We start from the raw sequence: 24514 nt of genomic DNA, 5'->3' as shown, positions 1-24514 counted from the left end.
ATAATAAATGCACGCTTCTTTTGTTTTTCCACTTAAAAATTGACAAACTTTATCTGCTCTCATTCGAAAAGCAGGTGTTTGAGTGGGCACGTATCTTCTTTCGATGACTGGCTGCCCAAACTTTATTCTAGCATCTCTCCAATTTATAAAAAAAAAAGCCTCCACTTCTTTCTCCAATGGACCATACAATATTCTGATGGCTTGCACAATATTTTCATCAGGGACACGGCTTTTTGTCACCCACCAGTTTATGGCTTCTTTCTTGCACAATATCCTCCCGTGAGTGTGTTTGTCTTCCCCTTCTCTCCCAAGGAAAAGCATGTTGGTTGGTAGACTGTATGACATGGCTTTTTCTTTCTTTATAGAGATTGGGTATTTGAGCCTCATCATTGCCATGGCACTTCCTAGTGGTGAAGCATCTTTCTTTGATCTCGCAGATTTTTCTATAAGCTTCAAATTCATCATTCATCATCTTTAGTATTGCTTTGACTTCCATCATTAATAGTTTTCGCCTTCGATGATCATATTTGATACTTCGGGTATATATCTATACAAAAAAATACAAATGGAAAAGTGGAAAATTATTGATGGAAAGCTGCAAAACAATTTCTTTCCACGCTACAACACAAATAAATACCGCAAGCTTTACATTTAGCAAAGCTAAGTTTATTGCAGTTAGATAAACGGCACTTAGAGCGAGATTTTTGTTTGTCTTTAATGAATTCCACCAAATGTATGTTTCCCTGCCGCCTACATCTTTTATCAGGAATAGGTTGTACACTTCTTCGTTTGCTTCCCGGTTGTTCATCATCTTCTGCTTCAATTTCCATGTCATCTTCCTCTTGATTTTCTAAGATCAGTGATTTGGCAATAGAAAGTTTGAAATCAAGAAAGTCCATTATTTCCTTTCTAGGTAAGCCGGCAGCTTTGGCATTCTCCTTGTACTCAAGCCATTCTGCTGCTAAGGAAAAACCAATAAAATGGAAAATGGTTCGAATTGTCCATTTGTTAGTCCGATTTCTCATGGAATACTTTCCAATTACTCGGTCTAAAAGGTCTACTCCGCCCATAAATGCATTATAATTTTTAACAATGGCTGGCTGTTTTATGTCGGTATACTTTCTTTCACTTTTAGACCACCTCCTACAACTACCTTTGGGTTCCACACCCCTACAAGAAGACGCAAGGTTTATAGAACCACTTTACCAGTATGGTTTTTCTGTCATCCCGCACAAGTTCATAACTTCCTCTCTCTTTCTTCTTTAGCTCATTGTCAGACGAGATACCGGCATTTTTAGGGATTCTGTTCGCCATTATTGTTCCAGCTAAGAAGACTTTACGCGAGAAAAGAAAATCTATCAGTGGGATTGAAGTGAAATATTTATCGGTAAATACAAAGACACCTAGAGGATGGAGGGTGTCTGTTAATTTCAAAACCATTCTACCCCCGACGTCCAATTTTTCTGGTGTTGCTAATAATGCTGATTCCACTGATGAGCCTTTACCCTCGTACAAATAGAAATCCAGTGGGTGCAGTCATTACAAAGTTGAACCATGGGGGACCTCTCATTTATGCGTAGTGATGGACGCTTTCCCAAAAAGGTAGTATTGGGAAATATTTCCGGAAACGTTCCCGGGAATATTCCCCAGTAAAGGAAAGTTACTTTAAAATCATTTTAATGGACAGTGGAATAAACTAAGTTGTTTTTTATGATCCCCCCAGTCTTTTTATTGTCAAATATAAATAAAGATCAAATTTATTAATTATTAATCAATTTCATGAATATTAAAAACCAAAAAAAAATAAAAAATCTGAAATGCTAATGTTGTAAATGACAAAATATGACAACTCTAACACTCTGAGTCTTCTGACAGTTCAGACTCAGAGTTATCTTATGTACTCTCTGACGAATCAATTTGAAATTATCTTCCGATATGGTCGTCGAACTCGTCACTATTCTTTAAAATCGTTCGCCAGTTGTGGGCTATGAACGTAATTTTTTAAGCTCTTTCAGTTGTTAACCTATTTCCTTTCTTTGTGTGAATGTTGGAAAAAGTACTAAACGATCGCTCCGTGGCGGCCGATGTTGTAGGCATGGATATTATTTTCTCGGCAACTTTTCCAAGCTCAGTACATGTATTCTTCCACCAGGTGTAGCGCTAATTTTTTCTGCTGCCTTCCATAAAAATGGAAAAATTAAAATACTGCCACACTTCGGATAACTTAACCATGATTCTAAATTTTTACTTGAATTGGGTTCTGGGGGCAATTCTCGGAACCCCATAGACGGCCCTATAGATCAAGGTGTTAGTTACTCTGTAATTAGCCTATTTATAATACCGTACTTTTACCTAACTAACCTGTAAATACCGTTGGGGGGTAATTACAAAGCAATACAGAATTGTTCAATTGATATTTCAAGAATTACCCCCTGGACTTTCTGCTGTAAAAACCGAAAATAACCTACGATTACACCTTTCACCCGTTCGCACTTAGCTTAGGGCTTAAACTTCACTAACGTTATAGCCAAATGCAATCTGAATCTCTGTAAATACACAACTAACTAGAGACAACTACCTAACCCGCACGCGAATGAAACAGGGGAATTACAAATGCCGTTTACTATTGCAGCTGTGAATCCCCCACTGGCTCCGTCGAAAATATTGTCAATGTCGTCAACATTCATATACCGTTGTTGTTATACATACAACGTTCATATACCAATCGTATATTACGATTATATGATACTGCCATGCACTAGGACTAGGTCTGTAAAAACAAACGTGGTGTGTTTTAAAATTCCCGTATTTGGGAAACTTTCCGAGGAACCGGGAATTTCCCGGAAATATTCCCGTTTCCGGGGAATATTCCCCAGGGAAACACTAATCTGGAACCACAATTAAATTGGGAAATAAACTGCAAACCCCTTGTTTCCAGACTGAGCAGCATCTGCGCTCTTTTGCGCCGACTCCGAGATGTTCTGACCTTAGATTCCATTCGAATGTATTACATTTCCTGTTGTATTCAACCATTAATCTCTTATAGTATCCTGTTCTGGGGTTCTTTGACCTGCGGCTCACCGTCGGTATTCATAGCACAAAAACGCATCATTCGTACTTCATACAATTTAAAACCAACCACAAGTTCATCAAATATATCGAAAACGGCTAGAGATAGACATACGGCATTGTACACAAAAGTTGGTCAGAATTTCGTGAGGAATCCAAATATGTAATAATACATATGGTGTTCTATTTAAAATAAGAAAGTTGTGATCGACTTCCGGTACAAACGGAAGTGCAACCATCTTGAAAATATTTTAGTTAGATTGGGCATGCCCACTTCAGTATTCTGCCAAATTTTCAAAACTCTCCTATTTATACTTTTTCCAATATCAATTGATGTCTTTCGTCGTGGGACATCCTGTATATTGTGCCATATTTACAACATACCTTCTTACATAATTAAATGAACCTAATACTCTTTGAAGTTCAACTTTATTTTTTGGATTTTCCAATTACACTAAAGCTTTTACTCTATCCGGATCGAGTTCCATTCCTTTTTCTGAAAAAACTTGTCCCATAAATTTTACTTCTGTTTCAAAATACTGAAATTTATCTTTGTTAAATTTAGCACCTACTTGTCGAGCTCGCTGTACTACTTGCTCAACTGCTCTATCATGTTCAAATTTGTCAGATCCCATGACAATCATGTCATCATGACATATTTGTACATTCATGTTAGAAAAATTATTTTTTACTTGTTCCTGAAATAGGTCCTGGGAACTTGACAAACCGTAAGGTAATACTATATACCTATACATTCCAAAAGGGGTTGAAAAACAGCATTTCCAAGAAGAATGTTCATCAAGCTCAATATGGTACTCTTCAGCTAAATCAAAAACTGTAAAATATTTTTTACCTAAAATCTGTGATGCAATGTCTTCAAGTTTGGGAACTAATCTAGGTTTACGAATTATTTGTTTATTGAGGTCAGAAGGGTCCAGACATAATCTCAGGTTTCCATTGGGCTTTTCAATAACAACTATACGGTTAACACTTGCTCGAGGATCAAAATCATCCACTTTTACTATTGCTTTTCTCTCTATTAACCTATCCAGTTCTTTTTTAAACTTATCTTTTATGACTCGTGGAGCTTTGGTGGGGGGGTGTGATACTTGTTCAAAATGTTCTACTGTAGTAATTACATGCTTTCCACCAAACTTTCCATAGCCACAAAATATATTGTCACGCTCTATATTTTTAGTCGTAACGCGGGGACGTGTAGGCTGGGGTCGTAGTCAAGTTAAACTCAAAGATTGGATAACAAAAACAACAACGTTTATTCATAGAGAAACTAATAAAGAAAGATTAAATGAAAACTGAATTTATAAAAAGCATTGTCAGACATAAGTTGGTTTAATTCAAATTATAAGGTTTGTACTTACATGATAATTAATTCACAAACCATTTTGGACGAGGGTAAGTGTCAAGGTAGAGTTCCCTTAACTTTCGCGACCGAACCGTTTAGTTTCGCGCATAATTTCTAACTAACTTTTCTTTCCCAATTTCTCGGCTATTTATTGTAAGGTATTGCGATCCCTTAGTCAGTTCAATTTCTTAATTGCTTGTCTAAGCACTTGGATCATTGTCCGAACAATTGATGACTTATTGCTGACTGGCGATTGCAACACCTTAGCTAGCTTCCGTTCTAAAAGGTTCGATTGCTTATTTTGCAACCCAAGTGGTCGACGACTTGTTTCGGTCAGTGGCCGATTATTTGCTGACTAAGTAATTAACGAAAATCTACTTGTGACACATTCCCCCGGCCGACAAAAGGTAGTCCCTAGCTTTTCACAATATTAAGAAAGTTGACTATGCAAATCTTCTAAACAAAATAACATTAAATTAATTATACTTTTAAACTTTTAATCATGGTGGCAATATAACAGAAATTTGACACCACAAATTCTAGTTTCTTTCTTCAAATCTTAATATAGAACAAAGAGGTAATATAAAAATATCCTTAATGGATTTTCCCCCTTATTACAACACAAACAAAATTTATCATAGTTACCTGTAAAAACTAATCAACAAAGTATAGCCCCTAGTTTTTCACAGAAAAAATATCCCGTTTCATATCCAAAAAGAAAATTATAAAAGAAAACATACAACAATCGGAATAAAAATAAATGTTTTTGTTATTTTCTTACCTCTAGAGTTTGTAAAAAAACTTAATGTCTCTATGCTTTAACACTGAGGGGGGAGACTTTTCACTCGCGATTCACTAATATTCCGCGCACTATTGTCTGTTCGGGGATTCTATCTTCTTTTCGCGGCACTTCACTGCACTAAACACGGCTTCTGAAGACAATTTGGACGGTGTCTGGAGTCTGGAACTACATATCTGTTTACTGCTCTGGACGGGCAAGTGGAACAATTCCCAGAACTGTATTTTCACGATTGCCATGGTGTGTGGTCCGTGATCTAATTAGTGACGAGCCGGAACGGTACTGAATATCGGGGTGACCACAAGGGTACACCGCGGGTATCTATTTGCTAGTTATATGGGGCTGAGGTGACCGCATGGATACACCTCAGGAATTATATTTGTATATTATTTCATCATATTATTATTTGTATATTATTTCATTATATATTATTTATTTATTTATTTATCATGCCTGAGTGCCTCTGAAGCCGTATCCTTTCTGGAAGGAAAAGATGGGTGACCATGGAAGAAGACGAGCATCCAGCGGACATTTGATTCACGCACTAGCTCGAGCGGGCTATGGTGCGAAACTATGCTATGCTCCGTTGGTTTATGCCTGAGTGCCTCTAAGGCCGTATCCTTTCTAATCAAAGCTGGCAACGACATCTCTCTGACCTCTGAAGGTTTTTTGAAAGATTAGTGACCGTGGAAGCGGACGAGCATCGTGAGGAAGAGCGGGCGGTAACCCACAAGGAGTTTGGGCGAGTCGGTAGGGCATGGTAGGCGACCAAGACCTGGTGAAGAGGTATCTGCTGGTGGTCCTCGTAATCGCGGGGGTGCGCGGACGGACCAATCGAAACGAAACTTAATTGACACAATGCGTCAATATAACTTGACGGGAGCCGATTTGGGATCATCCCCCGCGGCAGGTCACCACGGCCTAGTGTGTCTATTCCTACCGCGGCCACGATCACAAACCGACTCAACTGTGGTCGCGGTCTGACGTTCCCTGGTTGGTTTTTCATCGTCAGCGTTTCCAGTCTCCTGTGCCCGTTGCTTTTAGCTTTTGCTGATTTCCGTTTCCATTTCCAGTGGCGTGTATTAGTTTTTACCGAGTCTGATCCAAAGCCTTGATCGCTCTTCATTTTGTAGTGGTTTCCTTCTGGCTTCTTCGCGTAGTAACTCCCGTCAGTGTTAAGCGCAATAAAAAAACGTATTACTACCTACTGCTATTTTAATCTTAATGTCTAACATTCCCGTTATAATCATAAAATCCCTCGTAAAATATATAGGCATATTGATAATAGCCTTAGTTAAGTTATGCACTAAAAAAAAAATATAAATCCCTTTGTTTTTCTTAAATATGATATAAACCTATATTATAAATTGTCCATTTGCCTACCACTGGTTTTATTTTGATACATTGTAAAGCCTTCGAAAACTTGTAATATGCTTATCAAGCGCTGCTTGCCCATATTATATCATGTGAAAACAGTTAACGTCCTCATATTGAAACTTTGTAATCTTTTTCTTACGTGCCCCGTTTGACTTTTATAAAGTCTTCAAGTTACATTTTTCAACCGTTTATTTATTACATTTAGCAACTATACTTTTTGAAATTGTAAACCCGTGGAATTTAACGCCCCATATTTTATCTACGGTACTTAATTACCGCATAGGCTCGTAGTGTATTTTTTTCCCAATATACTTTTCTTTCATTTGCCCCTTATTTATATATATATATACCATTATATAATTATTAATCTTCGCGCGCGCTTTTTATTAACTATTCTCGTATGCTGGATTGTGCAAGTTAGAAATGAAATAACGATGATATTTATTCATCAGCAGTTTATATGATCATACCGTGATGACTTAAATAACAAAGTGATTGTCACCCGCTTGTAGCATAAGAAAAGAATTAATTGTTGATACATGTATCATTTTTTTCCTTTTTCCCTTACTAAGGAAAATCACTTGCGTACTTTAGTACACTCTATTTGGGCTAATACTGTTTCGCCTTGGGACAGTGAGCGTAATTCTTTATTTTCTTTTAATTCGAGCGTAAAAATTTTTGATTCTGTAGAGCTTTTATTTTCGCCCATCTCAGTCATTTCAATTCTTTCTTTTTCTTTTATAGGCGACTTCGGATTTCCACGGCGTCTGCTTTTCCTGCAGTTTACTACGTATTTTATGAGTTTATGTGCTATAATAATTATGAAAAGAATGAGGCACGTACAAGTAGTATAAAAGAATACATCATGTACATATCAGAGGATGTTTCCCCTTTTTGGTCTGCTCTCGCGGCAGCTACTAAATTTGACGCTACTATTACCTTATTTTACCTTGGTGGCTGATCGTTTAGCCTCGCGTTACTCGTACCCCTCGACGTACCCTCGTCCGAGCCAAACTTAGTCTGACAGTTTATTTAAGATAAAAATAATTTAGTTATACTAAAAAGTTGATCAAATCTATTCATTCATTGAAATGTGAGTGTAATGTGCTTTGAGGAAACGTAAAAATACAAGAAATAATCGATTTAAAGTGAATAATAAATACAACCAATAAGAAAACTTCCAAAGTAACGCATAACCGATTGCTGTCAGTATTAGGAATCTTCGATACATGAAAGTTTAGACAAATGTAGTTGTTTTTCAATTTTCATCTGATTAAAAGAGACAAGAAACGAGCTTTTTGTAAAAATGTTTGTATTAGTCTTTCTTTTTCTTGTTTTCAACTTTAACATTGGGTTTGTTCTTCTAAAATTCTTTTACGGCCCTTATTTACACATACAGCAAACAGAATTGCTATGTGCCATTTAAAATAAATGTACTTCTACCAATACAGACATTTCTGTATTACTTAAACACGCTGCGACATCATCAAAATAATTATACATCATCCCGTTGCACGGGGTAAATTCATCCCAATCTAGGGGTACTTTCATCCCATTTTAGGGGTAATGTGCACTCAACACTCATAAGTACACAACGTAATAGCTGAAGTCGCTATAAGAACACAAATCACTGTTGTGCATGTTTACATCACCGCAACATAATAAGAAACCTTTATTTCGTTTTAACAGGTCGCTTGTAAGAACAAACCCTATGTGTCACTTTTATTATACAAAACTAAGCTACGTTATCAGTTGTTTATACCAGTTCGATTATTTCTTTTGTTTCATATTCGCTAGTTTTCTTAACAAACAAACAAAAAATTGAACGCATTTTTGGTTTTAATTTTTACTTTAAACTAGAACTTTTAAAGTTCGATTCTTCTTATTTGAGTCACTAGCCCTTTTAACAAAAAAACATTTTTTTTTTTTTTTTTTTTGGCAAACGTTGTTATTAATGTCGTCTAACCTGTCTTAGCTTGTTTGATGCAATTTACTAACTCTGTATATTCTTTCAAAGTTCAAACTTTCTTCTTTAAAGTTGTACATACTAATTATGATATACCCGGCATGTAGGTAATGAAGATCTACATTTAGAATTACCCGGCGCCTCCACCAAGTTGTCACGATCTAATTTTTAGTCGTAACGCGGGGACGTGTAGGCTGGGGTCGTAGTCAAGTTAAACTCAAAGATTGGATAACAAAAACAACAACGTTTATTCATAGAGAAACTAATAAAGAAAGATTAAATGAAAACTGAATTTATAAAAAGCATTGTCAGACATAAGTTGGTTTAATTCAAATTATAAGGTTTGTACTTACATGATAATTAATTCACAAACCATTTTGGACGAGGGTAAGTGTCAAGGTAGAGTTCCCTTAACTTTCGCGACCGAACCGTTTAGTTTCGCGGATAATTTCTAACTAACTTTTCTTTCCCAATTTCTCGGCTATTTATTGTAAGGTATTGCGATCCCTTAGTCAGTTCAATTTCTTAATTGCTTGTCTAAGCACTTGGATCATTGTCCGAACAATTGATGACTTATTGCTGACTGGCGATTGCAACACCTTAGCTAGCTTCCGTTCTAAAAGGTTCGATTGCTTATTTTGCAACCCAAGTGGTCGACGACTTGTTTCGGTCAGTGGCCGATTATTTGCTGACTAAGTAATTAACGAAAATCTACTTGTGACAATATCATTATGCTAGTAATAAATTCTGATTTTAGGTTATTTCCATTTATGTTTTGCCTTAATTCTACTTTATTTACTCGTTTAACTAAACCTAAGCTTACTCATGCTTGACCACCTAATAAAACTTTTGTGGCACCTTCAATTATAACAAAGTCTTCATATATACTGTTATCTTTGTATTTACAAAGCAAATTTACAATACCTTTAGTCTTTGCTTTAGTACCCTCAAATCCCTTTATAATGCACCCAGTATTTCTAATCTTAAAATGTGTATCCATTTTCTGAAATATTTCTTTAGGAATTACACTAATATCTGCTCCTGTATCAAGCTTTAACCTTATTTTCTTATTTTCTATTTCTATAATTTCATCCACACATATTTTCAGTTCTACAAAATTTACATTTTTGACAATTATTACAAGAGCTTTTAACATTACTTATATAAAATTCATCTATCGCTCTCAGAATTTTTGTTTACATTTTTTACATTTTTGACATGCTATTGCAAAATGGTTTAATGTACCACATTATTTACAAGGTTTACCAAATACCGGACATGCACGAGGTCCATGCAATGTTTGACATCTTCTACACTTAAATTTATCACATCTTTTTCTCAAACTTTTCATATTTTTCCTTAGGTCTATCACTTACCTCTCTCTGCAACTTTTTATTGTTTACTTTTTTAACAGCATGTATGTCCCTTTGCCTTTCATCACCATTCTGCTGGAATTGTAGGTTCTGGTGCCTGCTGAGTTCACTGGTTCTACACAAATCGATGGCTTTTCCAAAGGTGAGCTTTTCGAACCGTAGTAGGGCTTCCCTGGTCACTGGATCTTTTATACCCATCACAATTTTGTCCCTTAATGCCTTTTCCTTCGGGGTCTGGTCTGGGTCTACTTCATTATAATTGCATGAACGTATAAGGTGTTTACAATCCGTCAAAAAGTGCTCAAACAATTCGCCTTCTTTTTGAACTCGCTTCAAAAAATTATATCTTTCAAAAGTCTCATTTACTTTTGGATTAACATATTTGTCGATTAGACTCATGGTAAATTCAAATTTATTTGGTTCACCTCCAGGTACCTAAAACGTTGACATGATTCTTGCTTCAAGTCATTCCCAATAATATTTCTTAGGATAGATAATTTTACTTTATCTAATGAGTCTTGTTGGCCTGTCGCTATTAAATAGTCTTCAAAGCATGTTCTCCAGAAACGCCATTCCACAGCAGCAACTTGTGCTTGAAGGTCAAAATCAGGGGGTAACTTTACACCGATACTTGCGTTAGCTCCGGCCATTTTGTTCACCTACTCTCTTGTACTTCACACTATACTTGAAACTTGAAACTTGATTCAATTACTTGAGACTTAGTTAACTGAACTTTTGTCAATATATTTTGACGAACGACTGCGCCATGTTCTAAGTTGAATTCAAATGAAAGTACATATTTTTAATGTATATTAATTTAATATATTGTTACGATTTTCCCGTGGGTTCACACAAAGTCAATTTAACTCAACAATTAATAAATTTATTACACTTCAAAACACTCCGTACAATAATTAACACAGCTACTAAAAAACACTACTACAATTCCACAATTATTCCACTATTTAAACTTAACCGCGTTCCCAAATTCACTACTACTGCGGTCGAGACCGCGTCTTTTATATTCGCAAACCACGTTCTAGAATGACCGCGAAACGCTTCGCGGGTTGCCTTGATCATTCAAGAATATTCCAGGTAGCGCTTCCTAACTGTGGCCTACTTTAATACGCGCCCGGCCAGATATTGCGGCGCATCGGTTTCATCATGAGGCGAGCGCTCGTTAAGAAGTATCGAGCATAGTAGGCCCAGACCGTAACAATATCAATATATATCTTATGGTGAAACGTAAACATCTTAACATAACTTCAATGTCCAAAAACTAAAGTCTATAATAATATAAAACTAACCTAACCTTATTGATATCTGTCATACTATGTTCAGAATTACACTCTGAACATCGAACAGTATGAATAAAGAAGGTTTAAAATTGAATAATTACCTGATTATGGAGAAAAAAACCTGACACTACATACTTAATCACAAAACTAAAACCTTAAATTAGACCCATTTTTAAGGGCTGGGTTAGACCCTATGGGGAGAGAAAAGATAACTTTAGATTTAATTCACCATCCACGGCAGAGGCGATCAAACAGGAAACAAAATGGAGAGGCTACATTTTTTTGAAAAAACCGCAATGATAAGCAGTTAATTCGAAGGCAGGGGGAGCGTTTAAGAGGGGATTACAATAAAATCAATAACCTAAGTGACGACAGGTAGATAGTTCTGCAACCCACAAATCAAAATTTACATCAAAAGATTAACAATAAAAAGGTTAAAGCCGCAACAATTCATACAACAAGATGTAAAGTTAAAATTAGACAAACAATGCACCAAACTAGCAAACAGGTGGCAAGTGGACAACGCAATGAGCAAGATGAGGGTAGCTAAGGGCTCAAATAAGGTGGTAAACCTCAGAAAAAACACCGGCCAACACGCTGTTAAGGGAGGGGATGGTGGAAGAGGGGGTGCTGGGTTATTAACCTACCGAAGTACGATATCACGGAACACACTGCTTCGTTTTTCTTTTGCAAAATTAAAGCTTTGGTTTTGTAATATAGCAACTAGCCTAATAATCTGTTAAAATAATTAACGCCGTGTACACGGTGATCATTTATAATGTCCCCCCCCTCTCAACTTTTTTATTTTTCACATTAGAAAAAAATGATGAATAGAAAAGTTGTACGAGATGATGCCAGCTATTTGCAGAATAGGTATATTGTTATTTATACAGGACGTTTCAGAAATGCGTGACAAGTCCAAGTAATATTTTCAATTTTCTAGAATTATCAAACAATTCTGAACATTTTTTTTATAATATCTCCTATACCAAAATGTAATAGTTCGTTCATTCGAAAAAAAACAAGTTCTCGTTCTTGTAGCTGTGAATAATTAGTGAATTGGTGAATTAGTCATCAATACGAGACCACTATTCATGACCTTTTTATAAAGAAAATATCAATGATTTTATTTTGGAGTGAAATTCAATATCTGAAACAACTATAGACATACAGAGTGTCTAAAAAGTCTGGAATATTGCAAATATCTCGAAAACTGCTGATTTTATTTTTCTCAAAATTTGCGTCTTGTTAAAGTAAATAACAGCGCATGACGTGAGGGTGAAATGAGGTTCGCAAGTATACAGGGTCAGTCACAAAGTATACCAACTTTCTTATTTCAAACCTAACACACTGTATATTACTTCAGATTTTAAGAGTACTCACTCATAAAGGTCAATTCAACGATATACGATTTTTTTTTTTTTTTGATTTTTTTTTTGTACCTACCTATAACAATGATAGGTGTAACAATGACTGCTAACGTCAATATAATGTTAAATTAATTGGCAAATTTTCCTATTACTTAAAATGGTGTTTTTGAGTGAGAAGGAAAAGACTGATATCTTAAGTATCCTTAAGGTACAAGAAAAAAAATCGTATATCGTTGAATTGGCCTTTATAAGTACTCTTAAAATCTGAAGTAATATACAGTGTGTTAGGTTTGAATTAAGAAAGTTGGTATACATGATGGTGACTGACCCTGTATACTTGCAAACCTCATTTCACCCTCACGTCATGCGCTGTTATTTACTATGACAAGACGCAAATTTTGAGAAAAGTAAAATCAGCAGTTTTCGAGATATTTGCAAAATTCCAGGCTTTTTAGACACCCTGTATATAATAAAGCATGTAGTTTTCACAAATCAAATTGCTCAACTGGGCCCCCGTTTTCTTCAATACATTTGATATACGTTCTTCGTAACCTTTCTAACGCGGAGTGAGCGATTGGTTATAAATCTTCATTCAGAATTTGAATTTCCATTCTAAGTTTTCTTCTAAGTTTTTTCAAATGTATTTTCAATGCTATGTGCATTCACTCGATCTTTTAGCGTGTAACGTTCACTTTTCGGCACTAGTAATGATCAGTTATTAACTTTGTTATTTCAATGCATTTTAGCAATTTTTAATTAATTTAACAGTGCACTCATTCACCTAATTGTCAAGAACTTACTTGTAATGTTTATAATATTATTGTATTTAGCTAATCAGGTATTGGCTACATTTCAATTGGCGTTGCCTTTTTCTTTTTCCATCATTCCGTTGTAACCTGCAGTTACTAATTAAGTCACTTATATTGAACTCTTTTCTTCGGTTTTTCTAAGCTTCATTTGTAAACAAACCGCGTATATTCAATAACTCAGGTTATGGTAATAGTTTGGATGTCAGTGATCGATTTTAACGACCTCGTGTTACTCCCGGTTTTTTTTTGCTTCTGTTTAAAATTTATATGCGGGTAAACTAATAAGCGGAAAGTCCGTGTTTTGTACTGATAATTAGTTTATTAATTTTATCTACCATCTAACGTAAAGATCACAATTAAACTCGGATTAATTCTGAGAATGCGTCGTGAGAGTAACTTATTCGAGTTACTCGCATTTTCACGTCACATGAAACGAGCACACCTGTCATCTTGATGTCTCAGCGGTTTGCGCGGTTATTTCGAAATGTGTTTGTGTTTTTTTGTGTAAAACTCGTGTTTTTTTAATCTGAATTAATGTACAGTATGTTTTTGGGCAGAAACTTCACATGAATAATTAATTACCCCCTTTCCGTGGTCAGTAGTATCCGGAGCATGTAATATGGTGGCTTTGGCTGTTGTCCATTGAAATTTGCCGCTCTTTTCAATATCCCTCCTACTTCCGTGATTTCCGCTCTTGTGTCGTCAGGTGTCCTTTTCGACATGCTGGGTTCAGCGTGGTTCTTTTTCCGATTTCGACTTCAACCTGTGAGAATAGCAGAAAGAGGTTCTGTCTCTTAAGTTGATCACAGTAAGTGTGGATTTTAGACACGAACTCTTATTTTGGAAACCGCCAAGGTTGATTGTTTTGTGGTGTTCCTATCGCCTGTAGGCGGATTAAAATCTGCGATTTCCGTAGTTTTGGTAAGTTATCGTATTTGCCTGGCGACCACTTTGTTCATTTATCGTGGCATTCCGAATTTAGCGTGGAGGTCAGCTTGGACTACTCCTGTTCATTTTCCTGACTTTTGGGGCCTGTTTGAAGCGAAATTGGACGGTAATTTTCTGTAATTTTGGTAAGATCGTTTTGCCTGGCGGCCATTTTTGGTTGATTTATTGGGTTATGAATGTAGTGTGGGGGCCAGCTTGGTGCTCACTCCCGTATTTTTTCTTCCGACTTTTGAAGTCCGTTTAGAGGTGGATTATTGAATTAATACTGCGGTCCCTGTAACTCTGGTAAGTTTTTTTACCTGTCGGCCATTTAGTTAATATATGAGGCCATTTTAAATTTAGAGTGAACGTGAGCCTGTAGCTCTTATTGCCCTTTTCTCTGGCTTTCCGAGGGCTCATTTAGAAGCGAAGTCGTGTTGAAACCCGGATTACTGTAGTTGCCATACGGTCCTGGTGTTTTTAAGACCTGGACTGGATTGAAACCCTTTCTTGACCACGTGACCGTCTAAATTAGCTCCCTTAATAAAGGTATGTGCTAAGTATGTTTTATATTTAACATTCAATATTATTTGTGCCTGGTTTTTAATTTAACATGTTACGTAAACTTAAAAGTAGATGATCGGTAAATTATACTGTTTTTATTTGATTGAAATTATAATTGTACTTATACAGTAAAGCGGCTATGTAAATAAGTATTTCTGTATAAGGGTCGTCCGGTGGGGCTCAGTATTGACCCAGTCTCGTCCGGTGGCTAATATTGGCGCAGTTTCGCCCTGAGGGGCGGAAATCAGCTCAGTTTCGTCTGGAAGCTACTGAGTTCAGCTGATGATGTCGCCTGAACACGACTAGAGCGTCCTTGTTCTACTGGCATTAGGCTGTTAGCTAGAGTCACGGCGTAATTTGGAACGGCAAGTTATTGGCAATAGTGCGTTTGTTAGATTAAGGTTTTTAATTAGCCCTCGCTGCTTCTCACCTAATTTAAGTAAGAAGTACTTAATTAATTGTTAAGTGTTTGTAAGGTTGGATTGAACCCTGAATTGTGTCCCGTACAACAGCTGCGGATGATCTGGTTGCCTGTCGAGCCAGTGGCGCCCATTTTTTATCGGTGCATCCCTCCCAATCCATTCATTGAACCGTTGACTTAGATGGTTTCTAACAGCTACGACACTTGTGGCGGTCGCTATGCCTTTCCCTGACCACCTGGAGCAAACCTTGTCCACCGGTAGTTCCACGGCATCTTCTTCTTCTTCTTCTTCTTCTTCAGCCACTTCCTGTCCACTCCTGGACGTAGGCCTCTTTCATGTTTTTCCATGCCGTCCTGTCCTGTGCCATCTGGAACCACCTATTTCCCGCTTGCTTTTTGATGTCATCAAGCCATCTTGTCTGTGGTCTTCCTGTGCTGCGCTTTGTTTCCCTTGGTCGTCAGTGTGTTAATCTATTTGACCATTTAGTTTGGTCTTGTCGGGCCACATGTCCCACCCATTGCCATTTCAGTTCTGCAATACGTTCTATTATATCTACGACCTTGGTTCTTTCTCGGATTTCTTCGTTTCTCTTTCTGTCCCTGAGACTAATACCCAGCATCGCCCGCTCCATCGCTCTTTGCATTATTCTGAGCCGATTTGCGGTTTTTTTGGTCATTGCCATCGTCTCAAGGCCATAGGTCGCCACCGGCATTATACAGGTGTCGAAAACTTTTCTTTTAAGGTTAATAGGGATGGTACCATTTCTAAGTATATGCTTCATTTTTCCGAACGCTGCCCAAGTTAGTCTTATTCTTCGTCTTATCTCCGCCGACTGGTTTTCTTTGCCTATTTTTATTGTGTGTCCCAAATATATATACTCTTCCACGTTTTCCAATTCTATCCCATCTATAAGTATGTGTTCTTCGTTGTTACTTATTATTTTGGTTTTTGAGATGTTCATTTTTAAGCCAACCTTTTTTGAAGCATCATTCAGTTGTTTTACCATGTCACTCAATTCATGTCTGTTATTACTTATCAGGACGATGTCGTCGGCAAATCGGAGATGATTTAGGTAGGACCCGTCGATGTTAATGCCTTTTGTTTCCCACTGTACTGATTTGAAGATGTTCTCTAGCGCCAGGGTAAATAATTTCGGAGATATGGTGTCACCCTGTCGTACTCCCCTATTCACTTTGACTTTATCTGTTTTTAAATCTTCATTTATTTTGACATAAAAAGTGGCATTTTCGTATATATTTTTCAATAAATTTGTATATCTGGAATCTATTCTAGCGTCGTCCATTGCTTGTATAAAGGCCCACGTTTCAATAGAATCGAACGCTTTGTGAGTTCCACGGCATCACAGACTTTAATTCAGTGACGTATTCAGCAACCGTTTGGCAATTGTTATTGTTGACTGTCACTTAGAGACTTGAGCGTTTAGCAATTAGCCGCAAAACTCTAATTACACTACTTCGTTTCCGTTTATACGTTTATTTTATTAAATTATTGTATTGTATGTAATGTAAAAGTATTGTAGTATTGTAAAAGTATTGTGTGTGGGTATAGTATACCCACACACTGTGAGGTGGAGCGCCATCTTGTTGGAAAACAATGTTTCTCTCTTGTTCCAACGGAAGCTCATCAAAAAAGTCCTCTAGTTCTTGATGGAGAAAATTCAAATAAACATCTCCGTTTAAAGTAACGGTAAAGAAATGGGGACCTATTATTTTGTTATACAGGATAGCACACCAAACATTGACAGTTTGGCGACCTTGAAAGTGAAATTTCCTGTAGCAGTGGGGATTTTCTGTGGCCCACTGTCTGGTGTTTTTCCTGTTAATCATACCGCTGGTCGCAAATGATGACTCGCCGGTCCAGAATACATTTTTCCAATAATTGTTATTCAAGTTATTTTTTTCCAACATGGTTTGGCAAAATTCAACTCTTTTTTCCCTTTGTCTCGGCGTTAATTTTGTTGTGGGCCTTATTTTGAATGCTTTATATCCTGATTTCTTGAGAGTGTTTTGTATCCTCCCATAAGAGGTATTTTTTGAATCGCCATGCTCTTCTTCCAAACTCTCTATATATATTTTTCTCAGATAAATGTTTGGATTTTCTTCAACTTTTAGCAGAATATTAAAATCCATATTTTCATCTCTTTCCATTGTTCTTTTTCGTCTCAATAGGCTGGATGTTCGTTGAAACTTTTCATAGATCCTATAAAATGTTTTCTTATCTGGAATATGCATCCGGGGGTTAGTTTTATGTAGTGCCCTTTGAGCAATTTTAACGTTATTATTTGTTTTAATAAATATTTGCAGAATAAATGGTTTTTCTTTTCGGAATAAGGCATTTTAATAAGAATAATGTTATATTCCCGCAACGTGTAACTGTCACTACTGTCAGTAATAAACAAAGATTTGTTTTTTCGTGACCGCGTAATTCACCCCCACCTAGAACTGGAATCTATTGAATATTTTCTAGAATCTAGCAGCTTAGTGGAAATGTGAATATTTCGAAAACCATTACATTTAGGTATAGGACATATTATAAAAAAAATTTCAGAATTGTTTGATAATTCTAGAAAATTGAAAATATATAGGGTGTTCCATTTGAAAAAATATAACTTTGACTTGTCACGCATTTCTGAAACGTATAAATAACAATATATTCTGCAAATAGCTTGCATCATCTCGTACAACTTTTCTATTCATAATTTTTTTCTAATGTGAAAAATAAAGAAGTTGAGAGGGGAGACATTATAAATGATCACAGTGTACATATCACATTGTTCTCATTAACTAGGTATTAGTTAAAGCATACATGTGACTAATGTCCATTTATTGGTTTTAACATCAAACTCTTACACCGAATTTAAACTGTCATGACGGTTATTAAAACCTCCAACAGCCAATAACCGACCATTCAATGATACTGTTACAAAGGCCTCATAGCCAGATTAAGATTTCCTGTTTAGGGAAAAAGGAGGGGGTCACTATATAGAATTTCCCTAAATTTAGGGAAAAAGTGCACAACGTGGCAACACCGCATCCTAGGGGTGTCCCCAAACTTACCCCCCTAATACGAAGTCTCAACCCTCTAAGCCTTAAAATAAGGAAGTTACCCCATGTAAAATGCAAATCCACAAAACAGCTACTTTTGGACATGTCCCGGTATCTTTAAACTTGGATCGGCGCATCGGATGGAATGTTCGCGATACAATAAACGTTTACTGGACGTATAGCGGGATCATTCTGTGCATAGCAGAAACATTCGAGAATCGATCACCCACACATATACAGGGTGTCCGCCGGGAAGGTATACTAATTTGTTTTGCCGCCATTGTGGTAAATGTTAGTCTTGACAGTTCATATTTGGCAGTCGTGAAGTACACACGTGGCAAATTTATTATGGAAAAATATTCGATAAACCAACGTGTTTTAATCGTTAAAACATTTTATCAAAATCAATCATCGATTACTGTGACGATGAGAAAGTTACGTGAAATTTTTGGGAGAAACAACGTGCCAACAAAACGCACTATTTATCGTGTAGTGAATGATTTCGAAGAAAGAGGGTCTGTACGTGAAGCATGGGCCACAACGTACTGCAAGATCGGCTGAAAACATTACTGCTGCTCAAGAAAGTGTTCAAAACAATCCATCAACCTCAATTCGACGCCGTGCTCAGGAGCTTGGTCTTCAAAGAACAAGTTTGGCCACATTTTTGCACAAGGATTTGCATTTGTTTCCATTTAAGATTCAGTTGACACAAGAGCTTCTTCCACAAGACCATTTACGCCGCCGTACATATGCCAATAGGATGTTACAGCTCGCCCATGACAACCCCGATTTTATATGTGAACAAACAGAATAGTCGGTTCTGGGCAATGCAAAACCGTCAAATTATTCATCAGTCACCTTTACATCCATTAAAAGTAACAGTCTGGTGTGCAGTTTGGTCAGGAGGAATCATTGGACCTTACTTCTTTGAAAATCAGAACGGCGTAACGGAACAACAAACCAGAAACGCTTGAGCAACTCAAAGAAAATATTCGTCATAAAATTAATGAAATACCGCGTGAAATGTGTGAGAATGTAATGAAAAATGTGCTCAAAAGGGCTCGCATTTGTGAGGCTTACAGAGGCGGACATTTATCTGATATTGTATTCCATACATAATTGCCGACATTAAATAAAACATTTATCAATATAAGATCCATTCTCTTTCATTTAATCAAAAAGTATAAACAAACAAAGTAGTATTCCTTCCCGGCGGACACCCTGTATAAACCGACCGAGCCGACGGACAGTCAGTTGTGAGTTGTGAAATAACAGTGGCGCGATAAAGCAAAGAGCGAAGTAGTAAAAAGTGGTAAAAGTGACTAATTATAAGTTTGAAAATACAAAATCCGTTTTTAAAAACTTTTATTTCTCTAACTTGGATGTGAACTATAGCAAAGCGGTCTAAAGAATGATTTGATTTGATACAATGGGCTATACTTAATACCTATGCACTGCTAAGCTAAGCACTTCTACTATACTAGACACTGGTCAGCTGTTATGGGTTCATAACTCGTCCCAACCTAGATGGAAACAACAGGGGTACCATGTTGTTTTCAGGAACATCCCTCTTGGTGGTGGAATGACCGGTCGGTTGACGCTTCATCTTCTTGAATTGGTAGAATTTCCAGACTGCAAACATCAAAAGTATGACAAGGGTTACCATCAGGAAAGATGTTGAAAAGCTCCAAACCACTGGATGAATGTTTTCTTCGTCTAGAAAGTCTGCGTAGTATCTACTTTCACTAAGACTCTTGATATCTTTTAAGTTTAGTGACGTCAGTTCCAAAGGCTACAGAGTGGTTTAAGAAAAACTCCATTTGAGGAAGAATAAATGGATTTCCTGGAATTATGTCCTCTTTATTCCAAAACTGGTTATCTAAGATGCCTATCCCACAATTTCTTGGAATTTTGACCAAATTAGGGTGGTTTAAAAATACAATCTCCTTAGTTTGGCATAACTTGTGAACTTTAAGTGGACTATTTGTCGGTATTGCCAAAACGTATTCATTTGTTATTGATTGAATTATGGCGTCGGTTACTCGTACTGGTGTCACTTCACATTTTCCAATATTGGCGTGTCTGATAAGTTGAACAGCACAATCATCTCTCTGAGTTTCCAGGTGATTTTTACAGATGTAGGTGTTTTCGATCATCGGACAGGCGTCTTCTTCATATTCGGCAGAATCGGCTCCAATTACCATGTAGGGTGAGTGGGGTACAATGATGGAATTGTTCATTGGTATAGGTAAAAGGTGAAACATTTCAAAGGATTCTTTGAGAAATATTGGAAAGGAATTGCAAAAATTATTTTATTTTTGGAGAAGGTTACTTGGAGAGCAGACAGTTTATAATAGTACTGAATATTACTTAATGTTAATAGTTTATCATTACCATAAAGTTTTGTCAAATCTTTAAGGATGGTATCCAATTCATGGTATGAAATTATACTACTATGTAAAACATTAAGTTGTGCAAACATAATTGCATTTTCCAAGTTATCCAAAAATGTTATTAAGTTTTGACTACTAAAGATTATTTGAAGGATGGTACTTTGAATTCTTAGTAGAGTAGTTGTGTCAATTAAGGTTTTATTTATTAATTTTTCAAAAGCTTTAATATGAGACTTAATCAAAGCTTGATTGTTGTACAAAATCGTTATTGAACTGTTATAGTTGTCAATCAGCTGGTGAGTCAGTGAAATTTGAAAAGAAAGTTCTTTTTGTAATGTAGTTTTCTGATAGTGCAATTCTGAAATGGCTTTATCATATTTGTCAGCGTCATCAGAATCGAGAGTACCAAAAAGCCACTTTGAGACTTTTCCAACTACATTGATCAGTCCACGTTTATTTCGATTATGTGGTCGTATATTATTAAACTTATTTCTAGCTTCTAGGATTAAGAACTTTGCATGATTAAGCAAATTGATGGCATTAGTATGGTATGTAAGTTGCGATGCCTGAAAGTTTGTTATGTTAAGCGAATTATTTACAAAATCATAAAAGTATTCTAGATTTTCCATTTGGTGAATTAAGGGTGTAAGTTCTACAAAATGTAGGAATGTATGTTTGGTGTTTACGACTTTAGCATTTCCTAGATTAAAAGGAAGGAGAGGTGCTTTTAATGGAATGGTTTTGAGGTCGTCATCAGTCGGATGAGTCGGTGTCACAAACGGTGTAACTACAAGAAGGAATGGCACCATTAGGTTCATTTTCCTGTGGAACAGAAAAAAGTCTAGGTTTTTGAATCTGTGATTTGTGAATAACCTTCTTGTCTTTAGTTATTATTTTGTTACCAATATCATGATCGACAAAATGCTTTTTCCTTCGAGGTTTATCTTTACTTCTGTGAGCTGATTTGTCAGTAACAAATACTTTTTGATTTGTACTAAACTCAGGTGGAGTTTCACGGTTTTTATTATGTTTTTCAATTGTTCGTGTTTTCGTTTCTAAAGAAAGATCATAGATTTTCTGATATATAGTTTTCAGTCTTTCTTTTCTGTCATTAATATATTTATTAACGATTATTTCGTCTGTTAAATCAAAAGGATCTAAAGCGTTAATACGTCCATTAATAACATCGAAAGGTTTCTGTTTAGTAACACTATGAATTGATGAATTATATCCTATTATAGAAAATTGCATTAATTCCTTAGGCATTAATGAGGAATTTTTAAGTTTTAAGATGCGATATAATTCAATGAGAGTTGAATGTAATCTCTCAACTGGACTATTACTGTTGGAATTACCAGCTGTTGTAAAGTGTAATTTAATTTTGTGAAGTTTGCAAAATTCTAAGAGCAAGGACGTTTTAAATTCCGTACCATTGTCACATGTTATTTGTTGAGGTAGGCCATGGTGACTGATAAAAGTTGCAAGATTATCTAACACAATTGTAGCGGTACAAGCTGGTTGGAGTTCATAAGCTTGTGCATAACGCGAAAAGACATCAATAATTGTGAGAAACTTGACACTATTAATTTGGAATACGTCCATGTGAATGCTCTCAAAGGGTTGTGAAGGTGTAGGAGAAATACTCAAATTAATTTTCGGTGGATGTCTGTCGTATTTCGTTTGTTGACAAATTTCACAATTATTCACATAAGTTGTCAGATCTAATTTCATGTTTGGCCAGTAATAGAGCTTTTTTAGGGTCATTAAACCTTCATTAATACCACGATGACTTTTATTATGATGATATTCAATGAGTTGGTTTTGACGATTTTCATCCTCAATGTTATAAGCTAGTACTTACAAGAACATTAGTAACAACTAATGTTCTTGTAAGTACTAGCTTATAAGAATTATGTTGAAACGTTTCTGGTAAAATGATACTGATTCTATTAGCTAAGTCTATTTCGGATTTAGCTATATATAAACAGTACAGTTTATTTGGACTTATGTGCTCTTTAAAGAATTTTATAAGTTCTTCCCAATAGTTTTCAGTAAGACACACAGAATATCGAAATTTAGTTTGAAATAAACTACTTCGAATTACGTGATAACGTCCTTTAGGTTTTAGGGTAAAAATGATTTGATTCGTATAGGTATTGAGGCAATTTTCAGTTATTGGAATGTTTAAAATAGGGTCTTCTGCAGCTGAATGTACAGTTATGTCATCAGACTCTCGACTTGGGGCTTGTACTTGGATATCAGATATTACATTGATGTTGGATGTATTGGTTTCAGCTTCTACTGGTCTAATTATGTCATTTAATTCTTGGATTTCTTCTTGACTGAGACTTCAATTTCGTTCTTCTTCTATGTAGTGATCAATTTCTCGATTTATATCTCCTGGATTTCCTAGCATTGATTGATTTTCGATAGCATTAATCTCAATCCTTGACAATGCATCAGCATTTGTATTAAGAGATCCTTTTTTATATTGAACTTCATAGTTAAACTCTTCAAGTTTCAGTTTCCATCTAATTAATCGCGAATTAGGTTCTTTCAAGCTGAAAAGATATTGCAAAGGTTTATGATCAGTTATGATTGTAAACTTGCGCCCAAATAAATACGGTCGGAAGTATTTAGTTGCCCACATTATAGCCAATAGTTCTTTTTCTATTGTCGAATAGTTGGTCTCTGCCGGATTTAGAGTTCTGGAGGCATATGCTATAGGAAGGTCACTACCTATTTTTCCTTGACTCAATACAGCGCCTATAGCTACATTAGATGCGTCGGTCGTCAAAATAAATGGTTTTTCAAAGTCGGGGTACTGTAAAACTGGATCGTTACAAAGAATATTTTTACAAATTTCAAAAGTTTTTATATATTCAGGAGTGTGCTCGATGGTAGCTCCTTTCTTTAAACATTTCGTAAAGGGTCGAGTTAGTTTAGCAAAACCTTTAATAAATCTCCTATAATAACCAAGCAATCCCAGAAAAGATTTGATTTCCTTAGCGGTTCTTGGAATTGGAAATTTTTGAATTGCCATTATTTTTCTTGGATTCGGTTTTATACCATCTTTTGTTACTAAGTGGCCCAAAAATTCAACTTCTATACGTAAAAACGCTGACTTATCAAGCTGAATTTTTAGTCTGGCATTTCTTAATCTTTCGAAAACTTTTTGGAGATGTTTAATATGTTCTTCGAGACTAGTTGAAAACACAATTATGTCATCCATGTAGACAAGACATATATTTCCTTGCAATCCTTGCAGAACATTGTCCATGACACGCTGGAATGTTGCAGGTGCATTTTTTCTCAATCGATTTCGGGTCCATTTCTATTTGGTGGAAGCCAGAGGAAAGGTCTATAGTCGAAAAGTAAGTACATCTACCTAACTTGTCTAGGATGTCAGTAATGTTGGGTAAAGGGTAACGGTCGTCAATAGTCTTGACATTGATACCGCGATAGTCTACGCAAATCCTCCATTTTTGCTTGCCACTAGCGTCTAACTTTTTGGGTACAATCCATATTGGACTACTCCATGGACTTTGGCTAGGACGGATTATGCCTTCTTCTAACATTTTATTTATTTGTCGATGTACTTCATTTTTATGTACAAAAGGGTAACGGTAAGTTTTTGAATGTACGGGGATCTCGTCAGTTGTTCTAATTGTGTGTTTGACTTTATTGGTAAAGGACAATTTTTGATTTTCTTGGTGGAA

At 36.2% G+C, this 24514-nt stretch overlaps 1 protein-coding gene across 1 annotated transcript; it reads right to left on the bottom strand.

The window, feature by feature from the left end:
• Positions 1-542: 542 nt before the first annotated feature.
• LOC145734948 (uncharacterized) lies at positions 543-10597 on the bottom strand. The gene is made up of 4 exons (XM_081988623.1): positions 10451-10597; positions 9951-10382; positions 1402-1518; positions 543-1031 (listed from the first exon to the last, which is right to left on the bottom strand). Exons 1-4 carry the CDS (start codon positions 10595-10597, stop codon positions 582-584), a joined length of 1146 nt encoding a protein of 381 aa, XP_081844749.1. The 3' UTR covers positions 543-581.
• Between the last annotated feature and the right edge of the window lie 13917 nt (positions 10598-24514).

Source organism: Ips typographus, linkage group LG10 (genome assembly GCF_016097725.1).
Source record: "Ips typographus isolate SLU linkage group LG10, UJ_Ityp_2.0, whole genome shotgun sequence".
NCBI classification, from domain to species: domain Eukaryota; kingdom Metazoa; phylum Arthropoda; class Insecta; order Coleoptera; family Curculionidae; genus Ips; species Ips typographus.
The sequence above is the reverse complement of the archived record's forward strand: the minus strand, read 5'-3'. Positions and strand labels throughout refer to the sequence as shown.

Coding starts and splice junctions, on each gene's coding strand:
- LOC145734948 (XM_081988623.1), bottom strand. CDS start 10,597: ATGGCCGGAGCTAACGCAAGTATCGGTGTAAAGTTACCCCCTGATTTT. Junction 10,383..10,450: donor AACAAGACTCATTAGATAAA/GTAAAATTATCT, acceptor TCAACGTTTTAG/GTACCTGGAGGTGAACCAAA. Junction 1,032..1,401: donor ACACCCTCCATCCTCTAGGT/GTCTTTGTATTT, acceptor GTAATTGGAAAG/TATTCCATGAGAAATCGGAC.